The sequence below is a fragment of the Tyto alba genome, unplaced genomic scaffold (assembly GCF_018691265.1).
Source record: "Tyto alba isolate M040663 unplaced genomic scaffold, T.alba_DEE_v4.0 Super-Scaffold_23, whole genome shotgun sequence".
Classification (NCBI taxonomy): Eukaryota; Metazoa; Chordata; class Aves; order Strigiformes; family Tytonidae; genus Tyto; species Tyto alba.
The window spans coordinates 6,161,574-6,189,221 of NW_024881297.1; the positions used below are offsets into that span (position 1 = coordinate 6,161,574).

The 27,648-nt window shown below is 42.2% G+C and overlaps 1 protein-coding gene across 7 annotated transcripts in view; it reads right to left on the reverse strand.

Moving 5' to 3' along the window:
• Positions 1-4,777: 4,777 nt before the first annotated feature.
• Positions 4,778-27,648, reverse strand: part of MAPK10 (mitogen-activated protein kinase 10) — a 172,840-nt gene continuing 149,969 nt past the window's right edge. For 6 of the 7 annotated variants that reach the window (XM_042796704.1, XM_042796703.1, XM_042796705.1 and 3 more), the window contains 3 exons: positions 20,955-21,018; positions 20,315-20,392; positions 4,778-12,240 (listed from right to left, as the gene is read on the reverse strand). In XM_042796704.1, coding sequence (XP_042652638.1) covers positions 12,098-12,240; positions 20,315-20,392; positions 20,955-21,018 — 285 coding nt within the window. In that variant the 3' untranslated portion in view covers positions 4,778-12,097. Of the gene's footprint in view, positions 12,246-20,314; positions 20,393-20,954; positions 21,019-27,648 lie in introns of all 7 variants that reach the window. The other variant, XM_032997935.2, reaches the window with a different exon arrangement.

Genomic DNA, 27,648 nt, shown 5'->3' on the forward strand with positions numbered 1-27,648 from the left:
TATTTAAGGAATGGTTCAGAGAATGCCTTTCTGCTGAAGTGGACATAAAAAGAAAAAGAGATAACAACTAGATCAGAGATTTGCAGAGAAAAGAACTTAAAGCAATTTCCCAGCATGATAGTGTTGTCCCATTGTACCACTGTCTGAGCTTTCTAAAGGGAAGAGAAATCTGCTTACACAGCATGTCTATTTGGACATATATTTGTATGCTCTGTTGGAAGAAGTTTTCCCTATGTAATTTCAAGTTGGATACAGACCAGACAGTTGAAAATTCATAAGAGGTAATTGCCTAAATTCTTTGTGGCTTTTTACTTCCAGGACTCCAAAGTTTTGAAAAGATTGGTGGTGGCCAAATCTACCCACACCCCCAGCTGCTTTACACCACCATCATTTATCCCTCAATTCTGCTCATTTGACCATGTTTCTTGTCATTCCTTGTGCTACAGGGAGTGATTTACACACATTCATACACAGAATTTATTGGAAAATGAAGAAAAATGAACGAAAACTTACTGAAAATGTAGAATTATGCTTTGTCTGATAAATGCTCCAGACCATCAAGTACACGATGAACTGTCCAGGGTCAGTCTGGCTGGAGAAGAAATGCAGCACGCATGTGGTTTACAAGCTGAAGGGTTCCCTCAGTTTTGCTCTTGCCGGAGCCTTCAGCACATTTGTGCCTTTAGGTGGCACGCTTTGCCTGCATGGCGCGTCTTCCGGGCTGAAGGGAGCGGTGTCTCTACAGCTCTGCAATGCCACGGTCAGAGGAGTGAGGTAAGTGCAACATTAACCTGAGATAAGGGATCTGATCCAACACAGAGCAGAAGCTGGAATAACCACAGTTGCCTTCCTCCATCAGCTTTTAAAAACCCCCAACTCTTTGCACTGCACACTCAGATTTTTTTTTTTTTTTTTTTTCTCCCCAGTTACTGGATGGTCCCACGAACTGGTTGCAACACAGTGGAAACTTGATGTGGAATCACACTCCCTCTGGATTCAGTGTTACATAACAGTGGCAGTGAATTTTTACAGTGCATGTGAGTGTTTACCTTTGTCTATGTGCTAACTGCTTAAAAACCCAATGCTAAAGCTGATGGACAGCTTGGTTATCCTGTCAGTTTGCTCATGATAGTAATTAGGACCAAAAAGGGAAATTAAAACTTCCTTCATATGTTTCAGAAATCATACGACACTGTTGGCAAATTAATTATTTTAGCAATACATGCTGTAATTTCATTGCCATGTCCACTAACACTGTCTTGTGCTGGTGACAAAACAGAGTCAGGAAGCTAAAATTGACAAGTACAACTGTGCTGAAACCTGGCCAGCATTCTCCCACTGACCCACCTGCAGTCAGCAGCGTGGTAGTGGGTTGCAGGGTTTTTCAAGGATATGTTACTTTTCTCCTTTCTGGTAGAAAAAAAGATGAGAGGTCTGCACACTGCCAAAAACTAGTGGTTTCCTTCATGCAGAGAATCACAGTAATCCTTCAACTAACTGACATTTCAGAAAGACATACACTAAAAATCTCAGAGGACTCCTGCTCTGAGAACAGAGTTATGCGTTCTGATCTGTTACATAGAATTGGGCTTTTGAAGAAGAATTTGGACAATGTTCTGGCTGCTCGGAACTCTGACACTCAGTGGTGTACAGACATGAGGTTTGATTCCTGGACTATTTCTCATAATGTTCACTGATTTTAAAACCAGAGCTTCATCCTTCAGTCCACTCAGTTACGTGTTGGGCCCTAGAGTACTTCCAATTTTACTGAAGAGAGCTTTTGTACATACTCTGAATTTATCTGTGTCCAAACCCTATTAATTCTGGATTGAGGCTGACATTAAGAGTCTCCATTCTCCCCTGAACACCTACATCCATCAGTCTTTTTCTGAAAGGCAGGCTGCTCTCTGGAAAACAGGTGTGGGGTGGGCACATTTAACAGCACCCTGTGATGACATCCCTCCCGGACTGTTACTTTTGCTATTAAAGTACTTAGGGCAATTATTCATACAAAAAAAGAAGAAAAACAAAAAAGTGAACATTTACTCTAGCTGTGGTTTACCATTCTGATGAGAACACTTGAAACACATCTTTTCCTTTCTAAGATGATGCAACTGAACTGAAAAGTTAAGACTAGTCCAAGAGTAGGAATATCACCTAGAGAATGGTGAGGACAAATCCAGCAAAGCATGGGCACAAACGTGTCTTCCAAGACAAAAAAAATTCCAGACGTAATCTTTCTGAATATTTGTTGATAACAAATCAAGACTTAAAGACATTTTCATAGGATCTGCCATCAATTTCTTAATCACTAACACAACTTAATCTTGTAACATCAGACATGTCTTTACCTAGTGAGGGTTAACAGCAGGGAGGGGTCATTGTACAGCTTCTTTATCCTACCCACACACTAAACCACTAATTGTTCTGAAAAAAGGAATGGGTATTTTGTTGCAGCAGCTACTTCTATGTAATCTTTGCCTCATGACTTCCTAAGAATCAAAGGTAATTCCCCCCTATTCTCCAATGTTAGATGTGAAGTAGAGGTGGGCATAATTTCACACATTTCAAATTTAGCCTAGAGAAACATTAAATATCCCTATTGTTAATTCCAGGCTTATGATGCAGGAAAGGCTAAAATCTTCCAGACAGCAACAGTCGGCCACTTCCCATAATGGGACTTATTTAACAAGAGCCCCAGTCTATCCATTAAATAGACATATACAGAGAGCTGTTTTCTCCAGCACTCTAATTACCATTCCATATATAAGTGGCCCTGGAATTTGGACAGAACATCATACGGAAACATCAGGAGACAAACAACACTTACGCCTTCCCAGCAGCTGATTTCAGAGTAAGGCAAGTACATTAGAAAATCGGTATTAATTTAACCAGCTAAACTTCCTCACTGGCTCCTTCCACTATACCAATAATCATGTTTTCTTGGAAGCACAGCAGATTTGCAATTCAGGCTCCGAGCTATACCATTAACAGAGGGCTTGGGAAGTCGTGTTGAAAAGCAAGATAATCTCAGTCTTTATCCGTATACAGCTGAAGAGAGTCCCAGCCACAAGGCAGTGCACAGCCTGCAGGAGCGTTGCTTTCTCAGCATCAGCACACACGTGTGAGCAGAGCCAAAACTGGACAGCCTGCAGCAGAGCTTCCAGAGAGAAGAAGTAAAACTTCCAACTCTGCCATCAAACTAGAAAGTGGCTTCCACATGCACACCCCGACGGCCAGACATACAGAGGGGACTGTGAACTGGTCTCAGTGCATTTAAGCGGGCCTCACACCACCACAGTGAATGTTCATCAGTTTGAGCACACAGGTTTTTCACTGACCTTCGTCCCATCCGTTTGCCTCCAGCGGAGAGGAAGTTTTGCAGAGGTGCTCTGATCTCCTTCTTTCAACTCTGCTTCCACACAGATGATGCCATTGATTTGCTACAGCTGATCAGCATGCAACACATACTCCCCCTTACCAAACAGATATTCAGGCCATCACGCAAGCTGATTGAAGAAAAATTCCAAGGCTGATCTGTTGCTGCAAAAGGTACTTTCATTGAATAACAAGGAGCATTACAGAGATAGACCCATCCTGATCAAATACAACTTCAGATTTTTGGGAATTTAGGACTCTGGGTTATTTGAAGGTAAATCACAGTTACAGCTTTGGATCTGGATTTAATGATATGTAAATCACTGAAATACAGTCATAAAAACGCTGGCACCTGAAAAGGGCAAACCTCTCGAAAAAAGATGACTCCTCAGTTGTCTCAAAAGTTACCCATTAAAGCAAAAAAGCTGGTCCCTCTCCTTCCCATTTTGCAGTAAGAATCACAAAGCCAAAATTCCCTACCCACTGTGGATCAGAGGTTTGTATTTTGTGTTGTAGCTTTGCCAATATCTGCATATGCAAACTGGGGGAGGAGTAGACCTTGAAAATTGTCCTGTTTTAGCGAGTCAGAGCAAGAGTACCAGCTCTGCACAGTACGTTTGAAATGGCATTCAAATAGCAACAACTGTAAGAATTTCTTTCTTTACAGTGCTTACAAGGTACTTTAATTCATTCTTTCTATAGCTCTGACCTTTCAAATTGTTTTGACAGAAGGCTGTTCGTGATTTTTTTTTTCATCTGTACACATAAAAAATCCAACCATAAAAACGTCCTTTGTGTATTATAGTTTGACTTGCTTGGAAATATAATGGTCACAGATAGCTTGTGCAAGAATTGAGAAAACCAGCAAAGTTTTCCAAAAGGCAGCACTTCTCTCCTTTTCGTTCTTTTCTCACTTGGAGTTAAGTGTGTTCAACTTCGTGAAAAATCAGTCCCCAAATAGGAACTGTAGTTGGTATGGTGGTTTGGGTTTTTGTTGTTGTTGGCTTGCTTTTGTTTTACATGTTTAATGGGAGAAGAGGTGGGAGACAGACTAGTTTTCACTTGGCAGTTTTTCTTCCTTCTGGCCAGTCATGCGGTCATTTTTTCCCCAATATTTTTAGTAAGCCAACCAGAGGAATAAGCTCTTTAGCTACTTAAAGAAAAAAAGTCCGAGTCTCATACGAGTCTCAGATGCACCAAGATCCCTTTAGATTTCTGTAGCGTTGTAAATGCCTCCTAAATGACTGGTGGTATAGAGGATTAAGCCTATGAAGCACATCAGGAAGAGCACTAACTGGATTTTGTAATCCTGGCAACTTCGACATGTTTACAGCTTTATGTGTGTCCCCTAGCTAGGGCTGAAAGAAAAGAAACAAGAAGCCAGGAGAGCTGTACAGCATACTTTGTATCTTCTTCATTGATACCCTTCATGCCATTCAAATAGGACTCCAGAATACACTATTTTAATTAGCAAAGCTTGTTTTAAAGTGAACAACACAAACACTCCTTATAGAACAGTCACAGTCTCCCCTGCTAGACATACAGGCTTTTTGGCAAGATCACATTCAAACAGCATGAAATTCACCCCTGTGCACGGCCCCCCCCGAAGGCCCTCGCACCACTTGAACTTCCACTTAGCTGCTCTGGACAGGAGCGAGTGGCTTGTGGGATAAGGACCGAGGTTCACTACAGCTTTCCTCCAAAGAAAAGATGGTCCAAATCCACATCTGTAAAGATCAGCAGTTTTACCACTATAAGGTCATAAAGGTGTAATATAGGCGTCATGCATAGAGTACATACCATATTTCAGCTGAGTCCTGTCCCTGCATGACTTTGAGCCCCTGTGAAAGCACAGATGCACAACACACGTGTAGTGAAGCCCTCGATCAATACGGTTTGCTGCGTTGTGCTGTTTACTGGGAACACTGCAAAGTCATTCAGCCGACAGGAGTCAAGACAGCAGTGAGAATAGTATCCTCATGAGGAAGCTCTGACAGGATTCCTTTTGACACGGGAGAACACAAGGTTCCCATCTTAGTTCAGTAATTGCTAAACAAACAGAAATCAAAAATCATTGATGCAACATTGACCCATAAAACACTGATGACTGAGGCCCTGTTCTACCCCGTAGCACACACAGGGAACAACAGTTGGTCAGAGGAAAACAGGGTATGAGCAAAACAATGTGGAAATAAGGTTGGCTCCTTAACAGATGTCACTACTGCAGTCCATGTATGCTGACTGACACCACGGTTGTTCTTTTCAGCTATAACTGCACAACAAAATTGGACATGTCTCATCTTCCAGTCTTGATACTGAACTGTTGCTGTTGTTGATTTTCTTTTGTTGGTCAAGTTTTTTCTTTTTTTTTTCTTTTTTTTCTTTTTCTTTTTTTTTTTTTTTTTTTTTACATCTACGTTTATCAACACTGATACATTACAGATCTTGTTAGTTATACTTTGAAATCGGATCATGCAGAGCTACAGGCAGGTGCAACTTAGATCTCATTACAAGATGGACATGGCAAGGTGAACAGTTGTTTTTTTGCTAGTTCAGATCTGGAGCTTTGTTACTGTTGTGGCTTAATGTATACTGGCCATAAGTCCCACTTACTCAATTTACTAAATATACATGATTCTATATGTACACTGACGCCTCCAGCACCTTCCTTTTCAGCATGTGACTGACTTAGGAAGAGGTCAGAGGTCAACCATATTTAGGCAGACAACGGCCTTATTGTAAAAGATTTACCAGAAATAGTGTGTTGGATTATTACATATTAGTTACAGAGGAAGGAAAAAAAAAAATCAATACAACTATTTACATTATAAATATCTTGCTTTCCAGAAGACAAGAATGGCCCTGTTCAGTGAAAATTAGCAAAAGAGACAGTCTTACCTGTCTGAAATGGTAAGTATGGTAGGCATACGCTTATTTCCCAGATTGACTGTGTCTTCCTTCAGTATGTGCTTTTCAGCTTTTTGCTCTCAGGTAAAAAGGCACCATGAGCCTCAGTTGAAGTTTTTCAACATTCTTTTGTCGAATCAAACCCTCTTTAAAAGTCAAACTTGCCATGGGTCAATGAGCCTGAACAGAAATTGTTAAGCAGTTCACCTCTTGCAATCAACAGTAAATTTAAAAACCAAAAGGAAACAAACATCAGGCCACACTGGCAAGTTCCTACTACACCAAGCAGATTCCACTAAATTCCACTGGACAGGTCTGTTTTCCAGCTCAGCAGTGAAGACGACACATTCATCATTCCCCACCTCCCCAAGCATCTTACTAGTTAAGACATTACATATTTGTGGAATATTCAAACCAGCTCCACAGTGATTTTCTTTTTGTGTGTGTGTGTGAAAAAGATCAGCTTGATCTTGAAATTAGTTAACTGTGTCCTTTGTAAACTGGTGGAAGTTCAAATAAGCACAGCCATCAGATTCTTGAAGATGCATGATTATGTTACAGTTGCATTCTTTATCCACACTGAGAACTTGGATCAACTACAAATAGAACACAGGTTCCAAAAATCACATCCACATGCACTCCCTCTCTTTCCTACACACACATATGAAAGTAAAAAAACCCCAAAAGCCTAAACTTAAAGTGAACCACTAACACTTTTTTGCCAGACTATTAAAGGAAAGGTCTAATTCTTCCCTGCAGAGTTTCTTTCATATTGCTCTTCCTGGAAGTGCACAGAGTTTGTTGCAAGATGCCTTTGTTTGTTTGTTTGTTTGTTTTTGAATGTTTGAATTCACACAAAATTTTAAAATCTCATTACGCATGAAGAAAGAAATATAGATCTGAAACTAAAATAATTTTTGGTACTTTGAAATACTGCAAAATTTGTAATATAAATAAGTTAACATTGGCTATTAAAAATGATTTTGAATTAAAATATTCCAATTACATTTTACAGTGACTTCAGGATACTCAAAACGCATTTTTCCCTTTTTTAAATTAAATATTTTGGAGATTTGCAAAAACTGACTCTCTCAGGCAGTTCTAAAACTGACCGTTAGCATATTTTTCATGAGAAAACATGTTGGTGGAAAAGAATTCACTGGTGCTCACTGACAAACATTAGAATACAATCCAAATCAGTTAAGTAGCACTACTTTGGCAAACATCCTAAAGGCACTGCAACAAGTCCAATTTCTCCAGTATCGTTAGCCCAAAGCTTGGAGGTAAAACAATATATATGAAGAGAAAATCATATATATGAACCTATTCTTGGTTATGAGTTTAGAATCGCGATGCAGTGACATGATCATCTGTCTTGTGTAATCTCTGGAGGCCAATATCGTGCAGAAACTGGCAATTTCCAGAGGAAAATCATCAGTGCATTAGGGAAATGCCTGATCAGGCTTTTGGTAGCTTTTTTTTTTTTTTTTTTTTTGACACATTACCACCATACTTGCACTCCAACTTAAGCTCCGCTTTATATAAAGCAAGCTTGTTAAGATTCCTGAATCTTTCTGTGCCACGGAATTCTAGATAGAATGGGAGGATTATCAACCACAGTGTGATTTGCATAAATCAGTGTGTGACCGACTCAAATATCTGAACTCTCTAAATATTATTACATTTGAATGGAATATGGTCAAAACTCACAAGATACTATTCCAGCTACCAAGTCAGTATCTGAAGACTGATTTTAAAAGTTAGAGAAAATTTTTGATTCAAAATACATATAACCTTGCATCAACTTGAAGTAAATCAATACCTCATCCTCATTTAAACTCATCAGTGAGAAGGAAAATGGAGGAAGGGTCTTTTAAAAGCAATTCTGACTTCTTTTTTTTTAGTTTCTCATACTATTCAGAAGTACTCCATCTGAAAATAAAGCAGGAATGTTTTGCAGCGACTTTCCTCTCTACCTTCTCAATGCTGTTTTTTGCAGCTAGTGCTCTGAGCAGCCACTGATAGTTAAGTTGCTTCTGCCATTTTCCTCACCCTGTTGATGGCTATCTGCATGACTTAAGTAAGCCACTTGGGACAGAATTTCTTCGGGTATTCAGGCACTTAAGATACCAATAGGCTCTTAGGCATATTTTCAAAAATACCAAGGTGTCCAGCTGCCACTCATGATGATGGAAGATATGCTACTTCTGGCATAGGCTCTCTGATTGCCCCTTTATTGCCTAAATACTTTGGAACATCTGTCATAGATCTCTGGATTCCCAATTTCCTACATCTCTCTAGTGGTAGCAATTATACTTACAACTGCAAACCTCAGAGAATGAGGTGAAAATTGTTACTCTAGTACTATTTAGGAACATTTTAAAGAGAGGTAGATTTAAAGATCACTGGCAAGAAAAACAAGAAAAGCATCTACCATTACCAGACTGAACAGAATGTTGGAATAAAGGGGAATAGACCTGGAAGAGGAGGGTATGGAAAATTCTAGATTTGGCGAGAAAAATTTTGTTTATCTTATCACAGCTACAGAACATCATCACTGCAGTCTTTTATTCAAGAGTACATGCATTCTTGTAAGGTATCAGCTGACAGCACTGACTTCTTGACACAAAGAAAACCAAAGGATATTCCTGTTCACTGGTTGCTACTTCAGTTTGGACATACAAGGACCAGAATTGTAAAGAACTATTGCTTTTCTTCATTGATGGCTTTTTTCTAGTGTCCAATGTGGACAGCCCCAAGTCTCCTCCCCCAGACAGAGCTTCTCATAAAGGAGACTAACTAATTTGAAGACAAAAAGAGATGCAGTAATTCTTTTGGGCCCCATTTCAGCAAGGCACTTAAGCACGGGCTGACGTCAGTCGTTGCTGAGCAAAGGACAACAGCACATGCTAGTTAAAATTATGTACGCGTCCCTCTAGTCTCCGTTAAATGTTCGTACAAGCACTGGTGCTTAGCAGAATCAGGGCTTCTGGGAATAAAGCTATATAACTTCTGTGTTGTGGGTTCATTTAGCGCTGATCACTAGGACATCTATGGTGACTGGTTCCCCACCCAGCACTCAGGAACCCAAACAAGACTGAATTATACCATGGAACTAAGAGCACGTTTTTTGGCTTCGATACATGTAACCTGGGAGGTCTGTAAGCATCCGTCTACTATAAATGGCTTCTCTGCTACTGCCTATGCCACATCTCCCAAATATCACCGGCAATGAGCTGTGATTATTCCAAGTTTCTGTGGTCTACATTGGTAGTATTTTGGCAGTTTCTCTTACATACAGCTTGGCCTCTTTGAAACATTTTTTTGTTTTGTTTTGTTTTGTTTTGTTTAAATAACACACCCAAATGGTGCAGACTAAGGAATGTAAAGCAGATACTAGTTACCTGAATATTATTAATGTATATCTATGATGAATTAAATCTGGAGGTGATACATTTCATTATTGCTAAGAAGTCACCCTTGGTGTTATTGCCTTCATACCTACAGAGCATTGCTGTTTACCTTTCAAAACTTTTATGATCATTGGCTTTGAAGTGAGAGTTACATCACTCAACAATGACTTTATATTTCATGGCTTAAGAGAGAATATTGCTAAATATTTTTAGCAGTAGTAAATTATTGCTTTTACAATTACTGCTCTGAGCTTTTAGAACATTATTGACCTAATTTTATTCTCAAAAAAATTTCCATAAAAATCTACCAAAAATATACCTGGGCGAAAAAAAAAAAAAAAAACCAAACAATTCTTACGGCAATTTTGAAACAGCTCAGACCTACTGAGTCTGAAATTATTTTATATCCACTTAATTTTTATCTCCCCCTGCTCCCCATCCTGGAGAGAAGTGGTTTTCTTTGTTTTCTTCCCTTTGACGAAAATGTGACTTGATCCTCAATTTTTTTTCCTACCACGGAACGGCAGGCTTGTAAGCCACTTGACAGAACAGTCCTGTTTTGGTAGAATTTTGAATACATAAGAATTAGTGAATTTAAAATATCCAGTAATTAAAGAGTTTCTCTCTGACATTTAGAAGAGCATTAGAGTCCGATTTAACTCGTTTCAGTTTACATGGCACGCTGGTAAGAGCAGAGATGACCCGGATTTTAGCTAATTTCCAACTCAGGTATTGATGACCTTGTGGTAGAAAATGCTAATCGCTGTTTTGGATGGAAAAATATTCAATTGTTCTGAAATTCTGTGTCAATCTTTGCCATTCTCTGGTAAAAACACTTGCTGTTACTTACGACTGGGAATCCTTTGTGTTATTACCTGGTAAAATCAAATTGATTTTCAGTCACTCTTGGGTTCTTCAGAACTTGTCAAAACTGCCTCAGACCCCCGATGGTGACCCTTTCAGCCCAGTGCACTAGCTGATTGAGCTCTTCTGCTATTACTCAGAATGTAGGATTACTAGACCGATGCACTCTGTGGTTCTTTTCCATGTAACACAGCTGGTAAAACTTCCTGGGGAGTCAGATGATTTGTCACAAGCAAATGAACAACCAAAAGCACCTAGAGAAGGCCCGTTCTCTTGGTAGCAGAGATCCCTGCAAGGGAATGATTTCAAGGGAAAACAACCTCTAAGCCGCAAACACAGGCTGAGATGGAGTGGGGCTGCAAACACCCTTTCTCTATTTAACCTAGTAAAGATCTAGACAGAAAATACAAACAAGCTGTTGCATGTCCTTTTGATCATAATCTGCCCGTTCCCCAACCCTGTCATACCTCCTAACATACAAGCCTACATGTAATTCATAATAGCAAGCCTATCAATGAACTAAAATGATAACTCACTTAACACTGTCAGGGAAAGTTGCTTACTGACATAAATCTTTCCGGGCTTAGACAGGCATAAAACCCCCTTCATTCTTGTTCCCTGTAGCTTGCAAAGATACATGTGCTTCCTTCTAACCTGGTCTTAGCTTGGCATATCTGCTCTAAAAATCAGAACGACAAGTCTTAACATTCACAAACAAACATTCTTCTATGAAGCTCTGTGGCTTCTTCTTTCAATACAAACTAGTTATTATTTCAAAATATACATACAACTCTCAGCAGAAATTTTGGTGCTACATCTTCAAGTGTCTGAGGGAGCCACAGTTCGATGTGGTTATTTACACTTCCACAAATCCTCATACAAGACATACAACCTCATCAATGAGTGAACAAATAGAATATATAGTGGTAATATCACATATATAATTATGCCATTCACCTGAAATGGGCCGTTTAGTTGTGGAGTGCACACTAAGTATGTATGCAGATGTGCATGTTCCTATAGGTACACAGCTGCATACACTGCCAGAATTCTACTGGCAGGTGTGTGCATGTGCTATTTGTATACATCTGTATCCCTGTCTGCCTCACTGGGCAGAAGATGACAAAACCTCTAGAGAGTGAAGGCAGATGCACACTCGTATGTTTGAGAGTGGCTACTGCACACCTTGTCATGCCAGTGTGAAAAGGACAGTTGCAGATTGCTGGTTTTGCAGCCATTAATTTTACACCTTATGGGGAGGGGGTAAAAAAAAGGGGCTTTCAGTTCCTTTTTTTTTTCCCCCCAGTAAGCATCATTGGAAGAAGACCAAAGCAGAGCAACTATAAGTTAAATATACACTTGAGCTTAGCTGCATTACATAACTCTGTAGGAGAAGCAGGCTGAAAAGATTTTGTTTGTGTGTTTTGTTTAATTCTTTGTATTTTATTTCTCTTCATCTCTTAACTCCTGTTAATTTTTCCTCCTAAATTATATCATCCTCTGAAGAACGCTGGGTTTCGCAGGCAGGCGGCTAGTCACCTGCAACAACCGAGGGGTCCCGCAGAAGCTTCCAGGCTGCTGTCCGTGTCAGACGCCAGTGTTTGATCCGTGGACATGGATGAGATGTCATTGACAGATGAGGACGGAGGAAGGCTTTCACTGCTGTTCACTGCTGCACCTGTGCTACGAAAACGAACACCAACGTGATTAAACCTGAAACCCCAGACCTTCTCACAGATTAAAAAGGAACGGATACTTACCCTGCGGCAACAGGCATGTAAGTACACAGACCAATTTAAGCAATGGCAAATATTAGACATGGGGTAACATTCAATATTTTCGCAGGAAATTCTCTCCCTCAACAGTCTCTTTTGAAGAGGTATAGCTCATGTTGGGTCTATCACTCCACTTCTTCCTAGCATTCGTAGAGTTACAAAACACCCAACAGTCAGATGCCTGCTAGGATCACACAGGCACCAACAAGATGAAAAAAACCAACCCAATCCTCCATACTTTATCATAAGGTGCCAGTTTTCTTGTAAGTAGTTTAACAGAATGCGTGGCATCAAGTCACCTCATGCCAATGCAGAGAAGATGGCTGTTTTCTTCCTCTTGGTTAAGGACTAGGTGATTAAGCCCAGGAGTTCAGTTGTGACAGTATTTTTGTGCATCCAAGTTTACCTGTCCTCTGTCAAATGACATTAGTACCAGATAATATCAAAAAAATCACTTTGACTTTGTGAAACAAAGCGTCATGAGATTATCAGTAACTGAACATTGAGAGCACCCTCAGCAAGTTCACTGGTGACCCCGAGCTGTGTGGTGTGGGGACACGCTGGAGGGCAGGGATGGCATCCAGAGGGACCTGGACAGGCTGGAGAGGTGGGACCGTGCAAACCTCATGGAGTTCACCAAGGCCAAGGGCAAGGTCCTGCCCGTGGGTCAGGGCAATCCCAAGCACAAACCCAGGCTGGGCGAGGAGTGGATGGAGAGCAGCCCTGCGGAGAGGGACGTGGGGGCAGCAGTGGATGGAAAACTGCCTGTGAGCCAGCACTGGGCGCTCGCAGCCCAGAAAGCCACCCGTGTCTTGGGCTGCATCAAGAGCAGGGTGGCAGCAGGTCCAGGGAGGGGACTCTGACTCTCTGCTCCGCTCTGGGGAGACCCCCCTGCAGTGCTGGGTCCAGCTCTGGGGCCCCCAACAGCAGAAGGACACGGAGCTGCTCGAGCGGGGCCAGAGGAGGCCACGAAGATGATAAGGCAGCACCTTCCTGATGAGGACAGACTGAGAGAGTTGGGATTGTTCAGCCTAGTGTGCTGGGTTTCTGGGGGGGGGGGGAGGTGGGGGCAGTTGGTAGTAGGGGAAGGGGCTACAGCAGTGGCCCTCTTTGAGAAGCTTCTCGAAGCTCCCTGGCTCCAAGCTGGACCCACCTCTGCATCAAGGCTGAGCCAGTTAGTGACGGTGGCTGCACCTCAGTGATAATGTATTTAAGAAGGGGAACCTGGGAGGAGGAGCTGGAGTTGTGAGCAGGAGTTGCAAGGAGGACACCTATGCAAACACAAACACTGAGGTCAGTGGAAGAAAGGAGGAGGAAGGGGGGGAGGTGTGCCGGCCACCCACCCCGCAGCCCGTGGTGAGAGGGCAGGGCTGCCCCCCCCACGCAGGCCCACAGTGGAGCAGAGGCCAACCTGCAGCCTGTGGAGGAGCCCACGCCAGAGCAGGTGGCTGAACCCAAAGAAGGGAAGAAGCAGCCCCTGCTGTTGTAGTTCAGCGCTGGGAGGACTACAGCGTGCAGGGGTGACCCACGCTGGAGCCGGCGGGGAAATGCTGCAACCTGTGGGAAGGACCTCATGTCGGAGAAAGTTGGTAAAGGACTGTCTCCAGTGAGAGGGGAACCACGCTGGAGCTGGGGAGAATGCGAGGAGTCCTCCCCCTGAGGGGGAAGCAGTGGCAGCACTGACTGCACCCCCCATTCCCTGCCCCCTGCGCCGCTGAGGTAGAGAAATCAGGAGCAGAGCTGAGCCTGGGAAGAAGGGAGGGGTGGGGGAAGGTGTTTTTAAGATGTGGCAATGCTTCTCACTGTCCTACTCTGTTAAGTGTTTTTGCTAGTGTCTGAATTAAATCTATATTCTTTTTTTCTTCCCTTAACAAGTCTGTCTTCCCCCCCCACCTCCCATGACCATAATGGATGAGTCATCTCTTCCTGTCCTTATCTCGATTCCCAAGCCTTTTGCTTCAGTTTCTCTTTCTCAACGCTCTGGCGGGAAAGGGGGAGTGAGCGGCTGTGTGGTGCTCAGTTGCCCTCTGAGCTCAAACCAAGATTCCTGGAGAAGAGAAGGCTCCAGGGAGACCTTGGAGTGGCCTCCCAGTGCTTAAAGGGGGGACAGGAAAGGTGGGGAGGGACTCTGGATCAGAGGGTGTGGGGATAGGATGAAGGGTAGCAGTTTTAAACTGAAAGAGGGTCGATTTAGGTGAGATCTAAGGCAGAAATCCTTCCCTGTGCGGGGGGTGAGGCGCTGGCCCAGGGTGCCCAGAGCAGCTGTGGCTGCCCCCTCCCTGGAAGGGTTCAAGGCCAGGTTGGACGGGGCTGGGAGCCCCCTGGGCTGGGGGAAGGGGTCCCTGCCTGGGGCAGGGGGGCTGGAACTAGATGATCTTTAAGGTCCCTTCCAACCCAAACCATTCTGAGATTCTATGGTTTACTGCATCCCTGAATATTATCAGAAATTATCTGTCCTATACATGCAGATAACTGTGTAATAAACACAGAGCCACGTGAAGAATGTATTTATCGTGCACCTATGACTGCTTAACCATTAACGTCAGCTCATACTTAAGTTCTTACAGTAGCAGAAAACAGTTTGATTGGTATTTTTTCCACTGAACTTCCAGGCAACATTTTGTTGCCCTTTTCCCACCAAAATTAAAACTGCAGTTTGAGAGGGACACGTTAATTTTCATTCAATATTAATGGAAGTAAAATATGTGATTTTTCATGATATTGCACAGCTGGAAACCATAGCTAGTCATTGTGACACACAGATCTTTGTTCTGCAGATAGATGCCATTTCATTCTAATGGCTGAAAAGTTTTCTCAGCTGACTTTTACAGATTTTCACTTCCTTGAAATGGATAGAAATTAACATCTATTGCCTTGGAAAGGAAGAGAAGAGACCTAATAAAACACACCTAGTAAAATTACAAAACTCATATATTCTTAATACAGAAATTAATAGCCATCTATACAGCCTAGGCAAATTATATGATGCTATGGGCAAAACGACTGGATTTCTGTCACTTTCCACTTTGCAATAAAAATATTGCTTTGAGAAAACAAGCCACCGTATCATACCTCCAACCACTCTTCTGTTTTCCTCAACTTTTTCTTCCCTTTATACACATCCACTATAGATATGCACAGAACCCAGACAGATACGCTCGTGTTCAGAGCTCCAGATGGGAACTGCTTTCTGCTGTTGTAGTGGTACAAAGATACTCTGACATCAGGAGAACCCATAAATTAGTTTACCCTCCTGATATGTTTGGAAAATAAAATAGGTAATTTTGTAAATGCTACAAAAAGACAGAGCAATCTCAGTGACTTCTCATTGGTGACTGCAGACAGCAATTATCCCTCTGTGGTGACAGATTTGTTTTTCTAAGAGTTATTTACAGGTACCTCATTCATATTGATCAATAATCACCCAGCACAATACTGTTACTTCATATTTACATGTTATTAAACCATGTGGTATTTTATGAAAATATTAATCAGTCAAGACCAATGCATTTAGCTATAGTCAAAATGTGATTGAATTTAATGATATTCATGACTAAACAATATACTACCTTTCTAAATGTTTACAGTGCTGGACAAACCCCTGCCTTTAAGTCATGGATACTGTCCCAGGAATCAAATGGAAAGAATTCCAGTAGGTTCAATCGACTTTTGATCAAACCGTTGCTGTGCAGCTTGCTTTGATGAATGTGCGATCAACTTAGCTAGGCAAAATAGTGGAAGACATAGCTGCAGAAATTGTACAGGTGAAGATTTTGTTACACTCTGTCTGATTCAGCACCACCGAATTCAGTAAACCCTGCTCTGTTGATTTCAGCAAATATCAATGCCTCCCATAATTTTCTGAAAACTGCAGTTATAAGGTTATTTCTAGCTTTCAGCACAATTCCACATGACACAACACACAGTTACTATTGAAACCCAGGCTCACGAAATACCCACAAAACCAAATGAAACCACACCAAACCTAACTGACAGAATTACAGACTTCAGCAGCACAAAGCAGAATTGCACAGCAACACTCAAAAACCCAACCAAAAGCTGTCCTCGTCTACAAGTAATGCTTCATTTGCTGTGCTCTGCACCTGCCTGGTGCTACAACAGCTTGTTCCTGAAGGGATGGGTGCCAGGTGAGCACACAGAAATGACAGAGTTGCATTCAAAAGAGAAAAAGAGCCCCGTTTATGAATTTGCTGCTTATCAGGAAGCTTCTCACTGGCTGCAGGGTCAAGGGAAAGAGCAAAACGTTAGAGCAGGTAGGAAACAGTGCCTGGGATCTGTTCCTGGCTCTGCCAGTGACTTGACAGCTACTCTTTTAAGCCACACATCAGCTTCCCTGCTGTAAAGCAGGGATTCCTTCCTCAGAGGGCTCCTGTGAATCCCTATTTAATTAGCACCTATGGAAGTGCCTTTAAGACTTCAGCTGCAAAGTGCTACAGATGTGGGGGGAAAAAAAAAAACAAAAGGAGAATTGCAGCTTTTGCTGTTTCCAAAAAAAGCCTTGTGTCTGTCTTGGGGATTTGCTCAGCTTCTTATAAATCATGTAATTAGTAACTCTTGATATTCAATGTCGCAAAGCTTGGCAAGTCCATCAGCTGCTTATTTCAGGCTCTGCACAGGACAGAAGAGGGTTACTAAAGGTATCCAGTAGCTCTTGGGTGATAGCAGTAAAACTTACCAAATCAGACAGCAACTAAAAGGCAGGAAGGGAAGAGTAAAAAAGCAATTTTCAGCAAGAAAGGGAACTGCTAAGGATAAGCTGCACTAAGATCAGCACTATTTACTATATTCAGTATGCAGAAATGAGAATATAGTTGAAAATATGAAACTATAGCTGGGTAGTGAAGATTAGGGGAAAGTGTGAGAGGAGGTTAGATAGTATGCAGTATCAGATCAGAGGAAATCTGCAAATAGCAGAAAGGTTATTTACTTTGGACAGAATTTGAATTTAATTTTAAGTAATCTACAGCCTTGTATTATTTTTTTTTATTTAATAGAAATACCTGCTGTTTGATCATATTAGCCAGAAACACTTTTTTAAATGCATCAACCAAATAGAAAACAGTATTGGTAAATTCCTCACATATCTTTGCATATATATATTTTATATATATATATACACATATATATATATACACATCCATTGCTTCTCTGCTTCAGAAATGACCAAGCAGAGGAGTCCTGAACTGCTTGTGAAAAGGTCTACTGCACTTCTTGGTAAAGCAAATAATTTAAAATAAATAATGCATCTTCTGTGGAACCCAGAAGGAGACCCCAACAAAAGATGCGCATATGCATGTGTGATAGCCATATATAATTGTATTTTGGAGAGGATATAGGCATAAAAAAGGTAAGTATCTTCATGTTATAAGTGTATGAATTAGTCAACAATACTGAAGGTTGACTAAATTTACTGCCTATTCCTCACATGTATTGTTGTGATTGAGTTCCACTGAGAAAACATTTTATTCGGATCACTTTTATTCTCCCAGGCAAGTAATGATAACGGCATTGGCCCACTGAATAGTGAGCATGTCAGTAAGGGGTACAGCATCTGAATTTATAAATAAAATAGAACCATTTAGCAATTCTGTGGCATAGAAAGAACAGAAAAGCAAAAACTGCCATCTCAGATGAAATGAAATGTTTATGTGTGTATGCATAGGTTGTTTGCATGTGTTGCTTACATATTTATGTAATATATATACACACCTACATGCAAATCTTTCCACTCAATTCAGCATTACTAGTGCCTTAAGCAGATAGGTTTGGACACGGTGATCTATGAAAGGTAGAAGTCAACTAGATAAAGCGTAGAGAAAAGCAGTAAGATTGAAAGATGTGGGTAGTAAAGGTCAAAGGAAGGAAGACTGATTAGGGATGCGATAATGGAATTCATGTGAGCAAAAAGCTGCCAGGAAGATGGAGGAAACTGTTCTCTGAAGACAGAACAAGAAATAACAGAATTAAACTGCAGCAAAAAAAGATTGAGGCAAGACAATACCAAAATCTTCTTGAAAATAAACAAGGTAGCCTACAGAAGTTTTTTTGGAACAGGCAGTAGAAATATCACTTGGGAGTAGTTTTAGACACAGTTGATATTGTTTGCTGCATGTGAGCACGAGGGGTACTTGAGGTTCTCCCTAAGCCCCACATTTCAAGCTTGTATGTTTTATTAATGAATTCTTCACAGCACAAGAGGGAGCACTGAGTGACTAACACCCTGATACACAGACACCCTAAGCAGCCTGCGTGATCAGTGGACAGCTATTCTCCTTGGTGCTGTCAGCTTCAGCTGTCTCCCCAAAAGTTCTGATGAAGGAATCAGGGAAACTCATCTCCAGCGTGCGTGCTTTGATTATTTGTAGAGCACCAGATTTTAGCCCTCTGAATTCTTGTCCAAAGCACCAACTGACGGTCACTGTGTGTGTAGTCTCCCACGTTTCCCTTCTGCTCAGAACTGGTCACTCATTTACCTCATTCTGTCAGTATTTCATTCAGCCAAAAAAAAAAGTTGTCAGGTGCACAAAGTGACAAAACCCAGGAAACCTACTGTTTCATAAACCAACCTCATCTCAGAGCAATTTTTAAATAGTTGCTATACTTGTTGGCGCCTAACAATCCAAAAACAGTCAACAGGGAACAGCAAAAGAAAGGTAAGAAATGGCAATATTGTATGTTTGGAAATGTTTTACATAAACAATAGAGACCTTCCACATAGGTCAAACAGAACATGGAATACATAAAGAAATCCCTGGATAGTTAATTCCTGAAAGCAGCAACTACAATGTTTCTTGATCGTAAATCAGACTGCAACCACCATTCTGCAGGGGACAGAGATTTAAGAATGAGGATTTATCAGATGCTTGTCAGGGACCCAGGTTTCTTTTCGGTGATGGCACGGTAGTTTGGTAAATTAAATCTGCAAGTCCTATACTTCGTTTGCTACTCAGCAAGAACCCAATGGATTGTTTTCAGCATCTTACTTCATTGATCTCAAAATCCAGGTGCAGTGCTAGTGCTCTAACATTACCATCCAGCACTCTATTAACTTCCTCCGTTGTTGCCGTGTTTCCCCTTGCCCTGTCAGTTACTAATGATGCACTCTTGTTCTAACATTGTTAGCTCAGCAGCAAGTGAAAAATGAGAATGCTAAGAAAGTATCTCTCTGAAAATATGCAAAGAACACTGAATTGAATTATTTTACTCCGAGGAAAGGCTCTACAGAAGACAGTTTTACCCATAAATGCCACTGGAACACTGTGCTCCAAATCTGGGCCCTTCATGTCTGCCGGTGAAAGCGAACCTTCACAAATACGTATTTCCGTGTACTGGCAGTCACAGTTTGCATTTCTGTGAAAAGACTGCTGGTGTGAATTTTCCTCAGATAAAATTTAGTTGTGATTTTTTTGTGACGGGACTTTAAGAATCTGTGTTTGAAGACAACTTTCCCTTCTCACTGAAGTGACAACCAAGCTTGTCAGCAAGCTGTTCCAATGTTATCAGACTTCTGAAACGATCAACTACCAGCGTGGGTACCAGATGCTTACGTGGAGGGAGCGCAGTGCCACGTGTCCAACAGAGGGATGTGTGCTAACACCACCAATTTTGTTATATCAACTAGCAGAGTATTAGCTCGGTTATCCATCCATAAGCACTATAATAATAATAGTGTGAGATAAGCCTTCGCACTCACAGGAATATAATCTGTAACCACAGATCTTTCCATAGAAAATACCAGGACAACTGTATCTCAAATAGCAAGCCGACCAATTTTTAAGTATTAACACGACACTGGAGCACAATTAATCAAGGTCAACCCATGAGAAGCACTGGATTTCATAGAAACTTCTTAATTGGTCTACATAACTGCAAGTGTAGCCCAAGTGCTTTAGCTATCTCCATTCTCTTTTTGTCAGTACAGAAAATGCATCAAAGTTATTCTATGGGGCCGAGTACCTGAAGGAGAAGGCTGTCCCTTTACTACGCCATTTTTAGTCTTTTCTTCAGAATTCATTACTTCTTTGTAGATGAGTTCTGGAAAACAGAATTGTAACAGTTACAAACAGGAGCCAGTGCCTGTGATCAGGAACAAAACAGCTACCACAAAACAGTGTCGTAGCCCTCCCATGAGCTCCCGAGCTCTGCCCTATCTTGTCTTCATGAGTCTGGCAGCTCTACTTGCCTAAGACCTCTCTCTTCCATTACCCTCCTCTCCTGTAATTTCTTCTTGGGGCTGAACTGAAAAAATCAGGTTAAACTGGAACGCATGACTTGTTTAACTTTGCACTATCTAGAAATGAAGCAGCACAGCAATGCAGTGCTCCTGCTGAGCCGCACTCTCTTCTCCAGATGATACCCTCTGATTTCAATGAAGCATTGGAATCTGCACACCCTATCTTAACATTGACCTGTGTAGATAATTGTAGTCCTCAGGACATTTCTTGTATTTTCCCTACCAAAGCACCGATTTGTAGGGCTAGTGTCAATTCTTCATGTCAAAGAAATTCTTTTAGTTTTACACAGACATGCCTGGCAGTGGGACACGGCCGTTTTGCCACTGAAATACCCCTTCCCGTGTAATTCTAACTGTGCTTACCTTTCCATTCCTCAATTGTATGTTCCCTTTCATCCAGCTGTTTATCATATATCTGAGGAGGAGGCTGCAGGAGAGAAACAAAGCAATTCAGTTGATTGTTATGTTGTAAATAATTAGAAGTAATTATTGAAGTAAAGATAAATTCTCTTCTCCCTCTTTGTTATCTATCCTGTACATGCAAAAACACATGAAACACATTTGAATATTAAAGGGATTAACACCTCTGGAATTCAACTCTTTATGTAGAAGAAATCAATATACTTCTCCCTCTTCCTCTTTTAATCAAGAGGCATAGTTACAATTGAAATAGAACCCAGGTGAACAATGCCATTGTGCTTATACTGAGCCCAGAATCTCCACACACAGACTGTTTGCACTGTCAGAGAAAGTTCTGTCCGTGTACTAGACAAATGCCAATCCTGATTAATTACTAGTATCCTGGTTTCAGCTGGGATAGAGTTAATTTTTCTTCTTAGTAGCTAGAATAGTGCTGTGTTTCGGATTCAGTGTGAGATTTGGTATGAGAAGAATGCTGAGAGCACACTGATGTTTTCAGCTGCTGCTGAGATTTCAAGGACTCTCCAACTCCCCGTGTCCTGCCCGTACACAAGCAGCAGGGAGGGAGCACGGCCAGAGCACCAGACCCAAGTTGGCCAATGAAATATTCCATAGCATGGAACGTCGTGCTCACTGTATAGAGGAGGGGCAGCTGGTATGGGGGGGTTCTCTCTCACTTCCAGGATTGTGATTGCAGGATCTTGGTATTTCGGGATCGCTGGCCGGGAACGGGCTGGGTGTTGGTCAGCGGGTGGTCAGCAATCGCATTGCGCGTTATCTGTTTGTACTTTCTATTATTGTTACTGTTCTATTCTATTTCAATTATTAAACCGTTTTTATCTCAACCTACAAGCCTCCCTTTACATCTCCAATTCTTTCCCCCATCCCCTGGGCAAGGGAGGGTGGGCGAGCGGCTGCGGCATGTTTGGCTGCCGGCCAAGTTCAAACCATGACGAGTAGTAGCATTGCTATATTAATTTTTAAATTGCACTTTAGACATCTTATTTGCTGCTACACAAACTTCTCAGAGTAATTCTAATTTTGAGGTAAATCTACCTGCCAGAATTTCTGATCCATGTCCCATATTCCCAAACTTTCCAGTATACATATGTTTAAGTAACTTTGCTCACACCAGAAAGGTTTCTTTTTATTTTTTACTTTATTTTTTAGTTGATGGGAATGTCAGAGAAGTAGCAGATACTGGAATCTACTGAGACAAAGGCAACTACAGTTTCCAAGAGCCTGAATACCTGCTTTCATTGGGCAATTAAGCGTTGTGTTCATCGTCTTTCTTGATGTTAGCTGCCATATACATCAGCCAAGCAAGGCAGAGGACTCTCTCCTCCTTCCTTCTACCAAGAAGCTTCAGCATCTGACATAAGAGTGTCCAGTGAAGATGGAAACAAGGTCTACAATACTTTTCTCGCTCTTAATTATTTCCTCTAACTTTCATCTTGGGAACTCAGACATTGCATCCCTTTCAAAACATCCTACTATTAAATGCATATTCACCAATCTGTTTTCTGATTCACTAGGAAGTTGAGAATTTGCTCTCAGGACTCCAACACCATCAGTCCATTAAGCTATTTGCATGCTACAGATACAACTGAGGAAGCACTAGCTCAGTGTCATAATATGAATGAGGAAAATTATGCGATAGCTGAACTGGACAAGCTCACTGAAAACAAGAGAGGTTCCTGCAGAGTGATATTTGTATCGGGGCTAAAGGCAAGGGAATTAGGTGAAGTCCTGGACTGCCAAGCCTCATACCTGAGAAGGTGCTCAGGGGGAACCTGAAACACATGCCATGACCCAAAGCGGGTGCCAGGCCTCGGCAGGGGCACCCGAGGTTTCGCTACGTCAGCATGGTAAGACACAACCACGTATGAAGTCTGAGTCCAAAACCAACGCAGCTGTTCTCTTCCGCGTAACAACCCTTCTTGGTCCCTTCTAGCCAGTGCTGAAGCTTGAGATAGATTCAGCCCAAATTGATGCAATCTCCGCGGGGCCTCCGTGTTTCTGCTGATTGTGGTGTCAGGGAGCTGGACGCTCCGAAAGGGCGCGGGGAGCCTGGCCGTTCACCGGTGGGATGTGGCAATAAGCTCTGCTCCCCCAGGGGAGCCTGCTGGGCCACGGCTCAGCCACCCGGCCAGCCCTGCAGCGTGCATTTCCTCCCGGGGGGAAGCAGAGAAAGCTGGTGGAGATACGGACACACGGCGGGGCTAGGAATTCACAGGACACTTACAGGGGCTGCCAGCTCCACTGCACAGCTGGCTCTTGGCTTTTACGGTAGCAGTAGGGGAGGCATTTGGCTGAGCTTTAGTCTGAATCACAGTGACAGACCCGCTGCTTCTCTGTCAGGTGGAAGGAAAGCAAGGAAACCAAGTTGAACAAGGATAATCCTGCAAGCACCTTTCTAAAAGCTTCAGGGAGAGACCTGCAAAAAGCACAGGCTGTGGGTAAAAATCCTCCTACCAAGTGTAAACACTCTTTTTACACCTTCCACAGAAAAACAGGGGTATTTCCCCCCCAGCCACAAGTGTGAGGGTACATCCCTTCACTACTTCAATTCCCAAACACAAATTACAGAATCCAAAGGAACAAGTGATCAGATGCACATTCCTCTCCTCAGTTCACACAAGCACAAAATCTGGCTTATGTCTCTTCTAATGTATTTCAGCTATGTCTTCAGCAGGCATAATTGGCTAACAAGCAACAAGAAAAGCAACAGTAATTATTTCCTAGCTTCAAACATTCTGGGAACGAAGACATTTTCCAGGGAGAGAGCCCAGAATAATCTCATTTGCTATGAAACTCCTATTTGGCTATGAAGATGATTAAGGGAGAGCAACCAAACTCTGTGCTTCACACACCACCGGGTGCCAGATGCTGCACCTGCACAGCATTCTACTGCCGTACCCGTGTGTATAGTGCAGACCTTTAGTTGTGAGCTATCAGAACCCACAGCTATAAAACACGGCTCTCGCCAGGAATGGGAGAGCCAAGGGTAACAAATATGCAGCGTGATAATGACATGAATAAATCCCTTCCTCTTCACACGGGCATGACCTGTAACTTCCAAAGCCTGTGCAGAACAGGGGTGACCAGAGCTCTGCGGAGAGGGCAGGGCAGCACTCCCGTGCTGGGAGCAGTGAAGCTTCCCAATCTAAATTCCCTGATAGAAGAAATGAGCACTTGTGACATATTTTCACTGATTCAAGGCACAGGGTTGAGCTGTGAATACTGCAACAGTTTCAGGAATGAATTTATTTTCCCACGATCCTCATTAATCTTAGTGAGAACCACAAAGCTTAATACATTGTTATCAACCTACATAATCCCCTCCAGGCTGACCACCCCTTTTTCTGCTAACTTGTTTGTTTGGTTTTTTTTTTTTAAACCAGTTTCTAAATTTAGAGGGAGGAAGAGAGGTTTTTACCACAAGTATTGTCACAGCAATGGAGCAGAGTGAGCAGCTGCCGTTCCCGGGTCCTCCTGGGCACCCGATTTCAGTCTTGGTGCAAAGGTTGGCCTAAAAGTGACTTTGCTGCCTAACTCAAATGCCTTAAAAAATGGCTGAATTCACCATTACTAATTTTCTATGTGGATGCAGCTGCAGTATTATAGACATTCTTATAAATCTTTCATACAGCACATCTCAAATGAGAGCTATATGATTTAGTTTATACAGGTTTCAGAAAAGGTATAGTTAAACTAGCATTAAATCAAAGCAGAGTGTGGATTAAGCCTATGGGTGGCAGCATCTAGCTTCAGCTTCAGGTAGCCATTTTCTCCCCAAATCAGAATGATTTGTAAGCAATTGCAATGGCAACAATAACAAAGAACAGAATATATTTTTGCATGTGGAAGAGAAGGCATTAATCGTATTTTTTCTTGTAGATCTTAAAATAACACCTTGTTGTTCCAGTGTTTCTTGGCTTTTACATTTTACAAATGGATTTATAAAATATTTTTGCATTAAATTTAACATTCATGGAATATAAAAAAAATTACAAAGAACCCCCAGAAAATAGCCACACAGACTTTTTTCTTAAAAAAAAAAAAAAAGAAAGAAAAAAGAAAAACCAAATGCCACAAAAGACAGGTTTTTTTCACATAGTCAGATAAACATCAGGAGACTACTGGATATATTAAATACCTTTCTAATATCGAGTGAGGAAAAGCTTTTCACTAGGGAAAAAACCAAAACATATGTTGAGGCTGATGTATTCTCACTTTCCCAGAGCAACACAGATTGGATTGTATGCCACTACTAGAAAGCAAAGGGAATGAGCTGGAGCTCACACTTCAATAAATCCTGCCATCTCTCTCCCTGCCTCTGCAGAGAGTGCCAGCGCAGTGAAGACCCTGGGATGAGCTGTTTTTAGAAAGCTTGGCAGGAGCAAGGCTTGGTTCTGCATCTGTTCCCAGACTTGCAGGGTCTGGAGCAGTAGCTGTGGAGCAGTGCACAAGGCAAGGATAGAATTAGCAATATACAAATAACCGAGGCAACGGAGGCTGTAAAAATTACCAGTGTGAGGTTAAGCAATTTGTTAAATGGTTTAGATCCTCATAACAAGTGAATACAAAAATTCCTTTGTGTTTTGCTACAACCTAGATTGTGTTATTGGTACCATTTCTATATTTATTTTTGCAGTGCAAGCCAAAGTATGCTTCACCAGAGGCCTGAAGTCTCTTGAGCTACAGAGGAAAGGTTCAAGGGCCTTGGATTTCACCCTGTATTGCCCAGGGACTCCACGGTGGTCTGGGCATAATCTCAACTGTGGATATGGAAGAAGAGACGCCTCTGTGCCCATTTGCTCTTTGGACTCTTGGCAGAGACTTTTGGAAAACTCCAGGTGTAGTATGCATCAAAGAAACTGTGGCCTGAGCTGGACTGTGAGGATACCCTGCTGCAGGAGTCAAGGCTACTTGGCTACACAGATGACTGAACAGTTTGCAGATACATACAACTGCAAGCTCGAAAAAGCTTTAGATACGTTTGGAAAAGAAAAAGAAGGAAAGAAATGCCTCTTGTTTTGCTAAGCACTACTTTTCACTGTCTTTAACAAAGATTGCTGCAGAAGCTGTGTTCAGCTTCCATAATTGAAGAGCTGTAAGTGGATAGGTGTTGCTGACTGGAAGAGATATCCGTGCTTGTGAGCAAAGTAGGGCTGCAAAGTTCTTTTTGTGAGACAACAGATGTGCACCACTGACCTCTAAGCAGAAAACCAAACACCTGTAACTGGCTGCTAAAAAAGCCCTGTGGCAGATCGCCGAAGAGTTTAGATACAACATCTGTACACACAGGGCTGAGCAAGAGAAAAGAATACCGGGAGATGCACAACCTGACAGCCTTGATTTTGCCATGAAGTGTCACGTGTAGTGAAGGTAACACCTTCTTTGAAGTGTTGCTTGCTAAGGCCACGGAGCTCTCCAGAAGTGCTTCTCCATCATCACGGATGCTCAGCACTCACAGGTAAGAGACGGATGATATCGTTTGTTTGTTTTTCTTATGACAGACTGTGAAACTTGAAATTCATTTGAACGGATTGTATTTGACAGCTAGTCACAGATAGTTTATAAAGGGCTAAGACAATACAGCAGCAGTTGCAGGAAACAGCATCACATTAATAAAAGGTAACACACTGGTCGGCATGTACAGAAAAAATGAATGATAATTCACAAGTCAGCCTTTCAGTGGGTGGTCCTAGATGCAGAGATACCCCAGTGAAATATAAAACCTATGAAAATAAAACCGATAACGAAAGCAGTGTGAGTTACAGTGAGTAAAACCCCACAAAATCTATCACTGTTGTAAAATTCTGTCAACATAGAGAAATGCTCAGTCAGAATAATTTTAACATCTGATCTTTCTGTTTTCTAAAAATTCTTTCCTCTAATGGATGGCACATGTCAGATTACAAGCAATAACTACAGGTACAGTAAAATCTAAGATGATTTTTGAAACCAATTAGCAGAAAACATCAGATAATAATCTATGGCAAATTTTGCTACTGTATTTGTTCTCATGGAATGGAACAATACTGTTCCCAAGTGTCCTGGGTTGAGTGAGTGGTGGAGTTTTTTGGTGGCAGGGGAGGGGGCTATCAGGGAAGCCCCCTGTGAGAACCTTCTTGAAGCTCCCCCAGCTCCACGTCAGCTCCACTTCTGTTTGGGAAATTGAGCCAATCAGCTGCGCCTCTGCAATGACGTATTTAAGAAAGGACGTGGTGATGAGCAGTCAGACTTGTGAGGAGGAGTTGCTGCAGCTGCATGAACACCAAGGTCAGTGGAGGAACGGAGGAAGAAAGGAGGGGGGAGGTGTGCCGGAGCAGAGACCCCCCTGTATCCTGTGGGGAGATGGCAGGGCGGCCCCCCCTGCCACCCATGGAGATCTACGGTGGAGCAGACATTGATTTATGGCCTGTTGCTCCTGCTCAGATGATCAAGGTGCTGTGCCCAAAGAAGGCCGGGGTCTTGTGGGAAAAGGCAGCCCTGCTGCTGTAATTCAGCGCTGGGAGGATTGCAGCATGCGGGGGAGTCCCATGCCGGAGCAGCTCGGGAAGGGCTGCAGCCGTGGGAGGGGCTCCAGTCGGAGGAAGTTGGTGACCCATGACGGAGCAGTGTGGGGAAC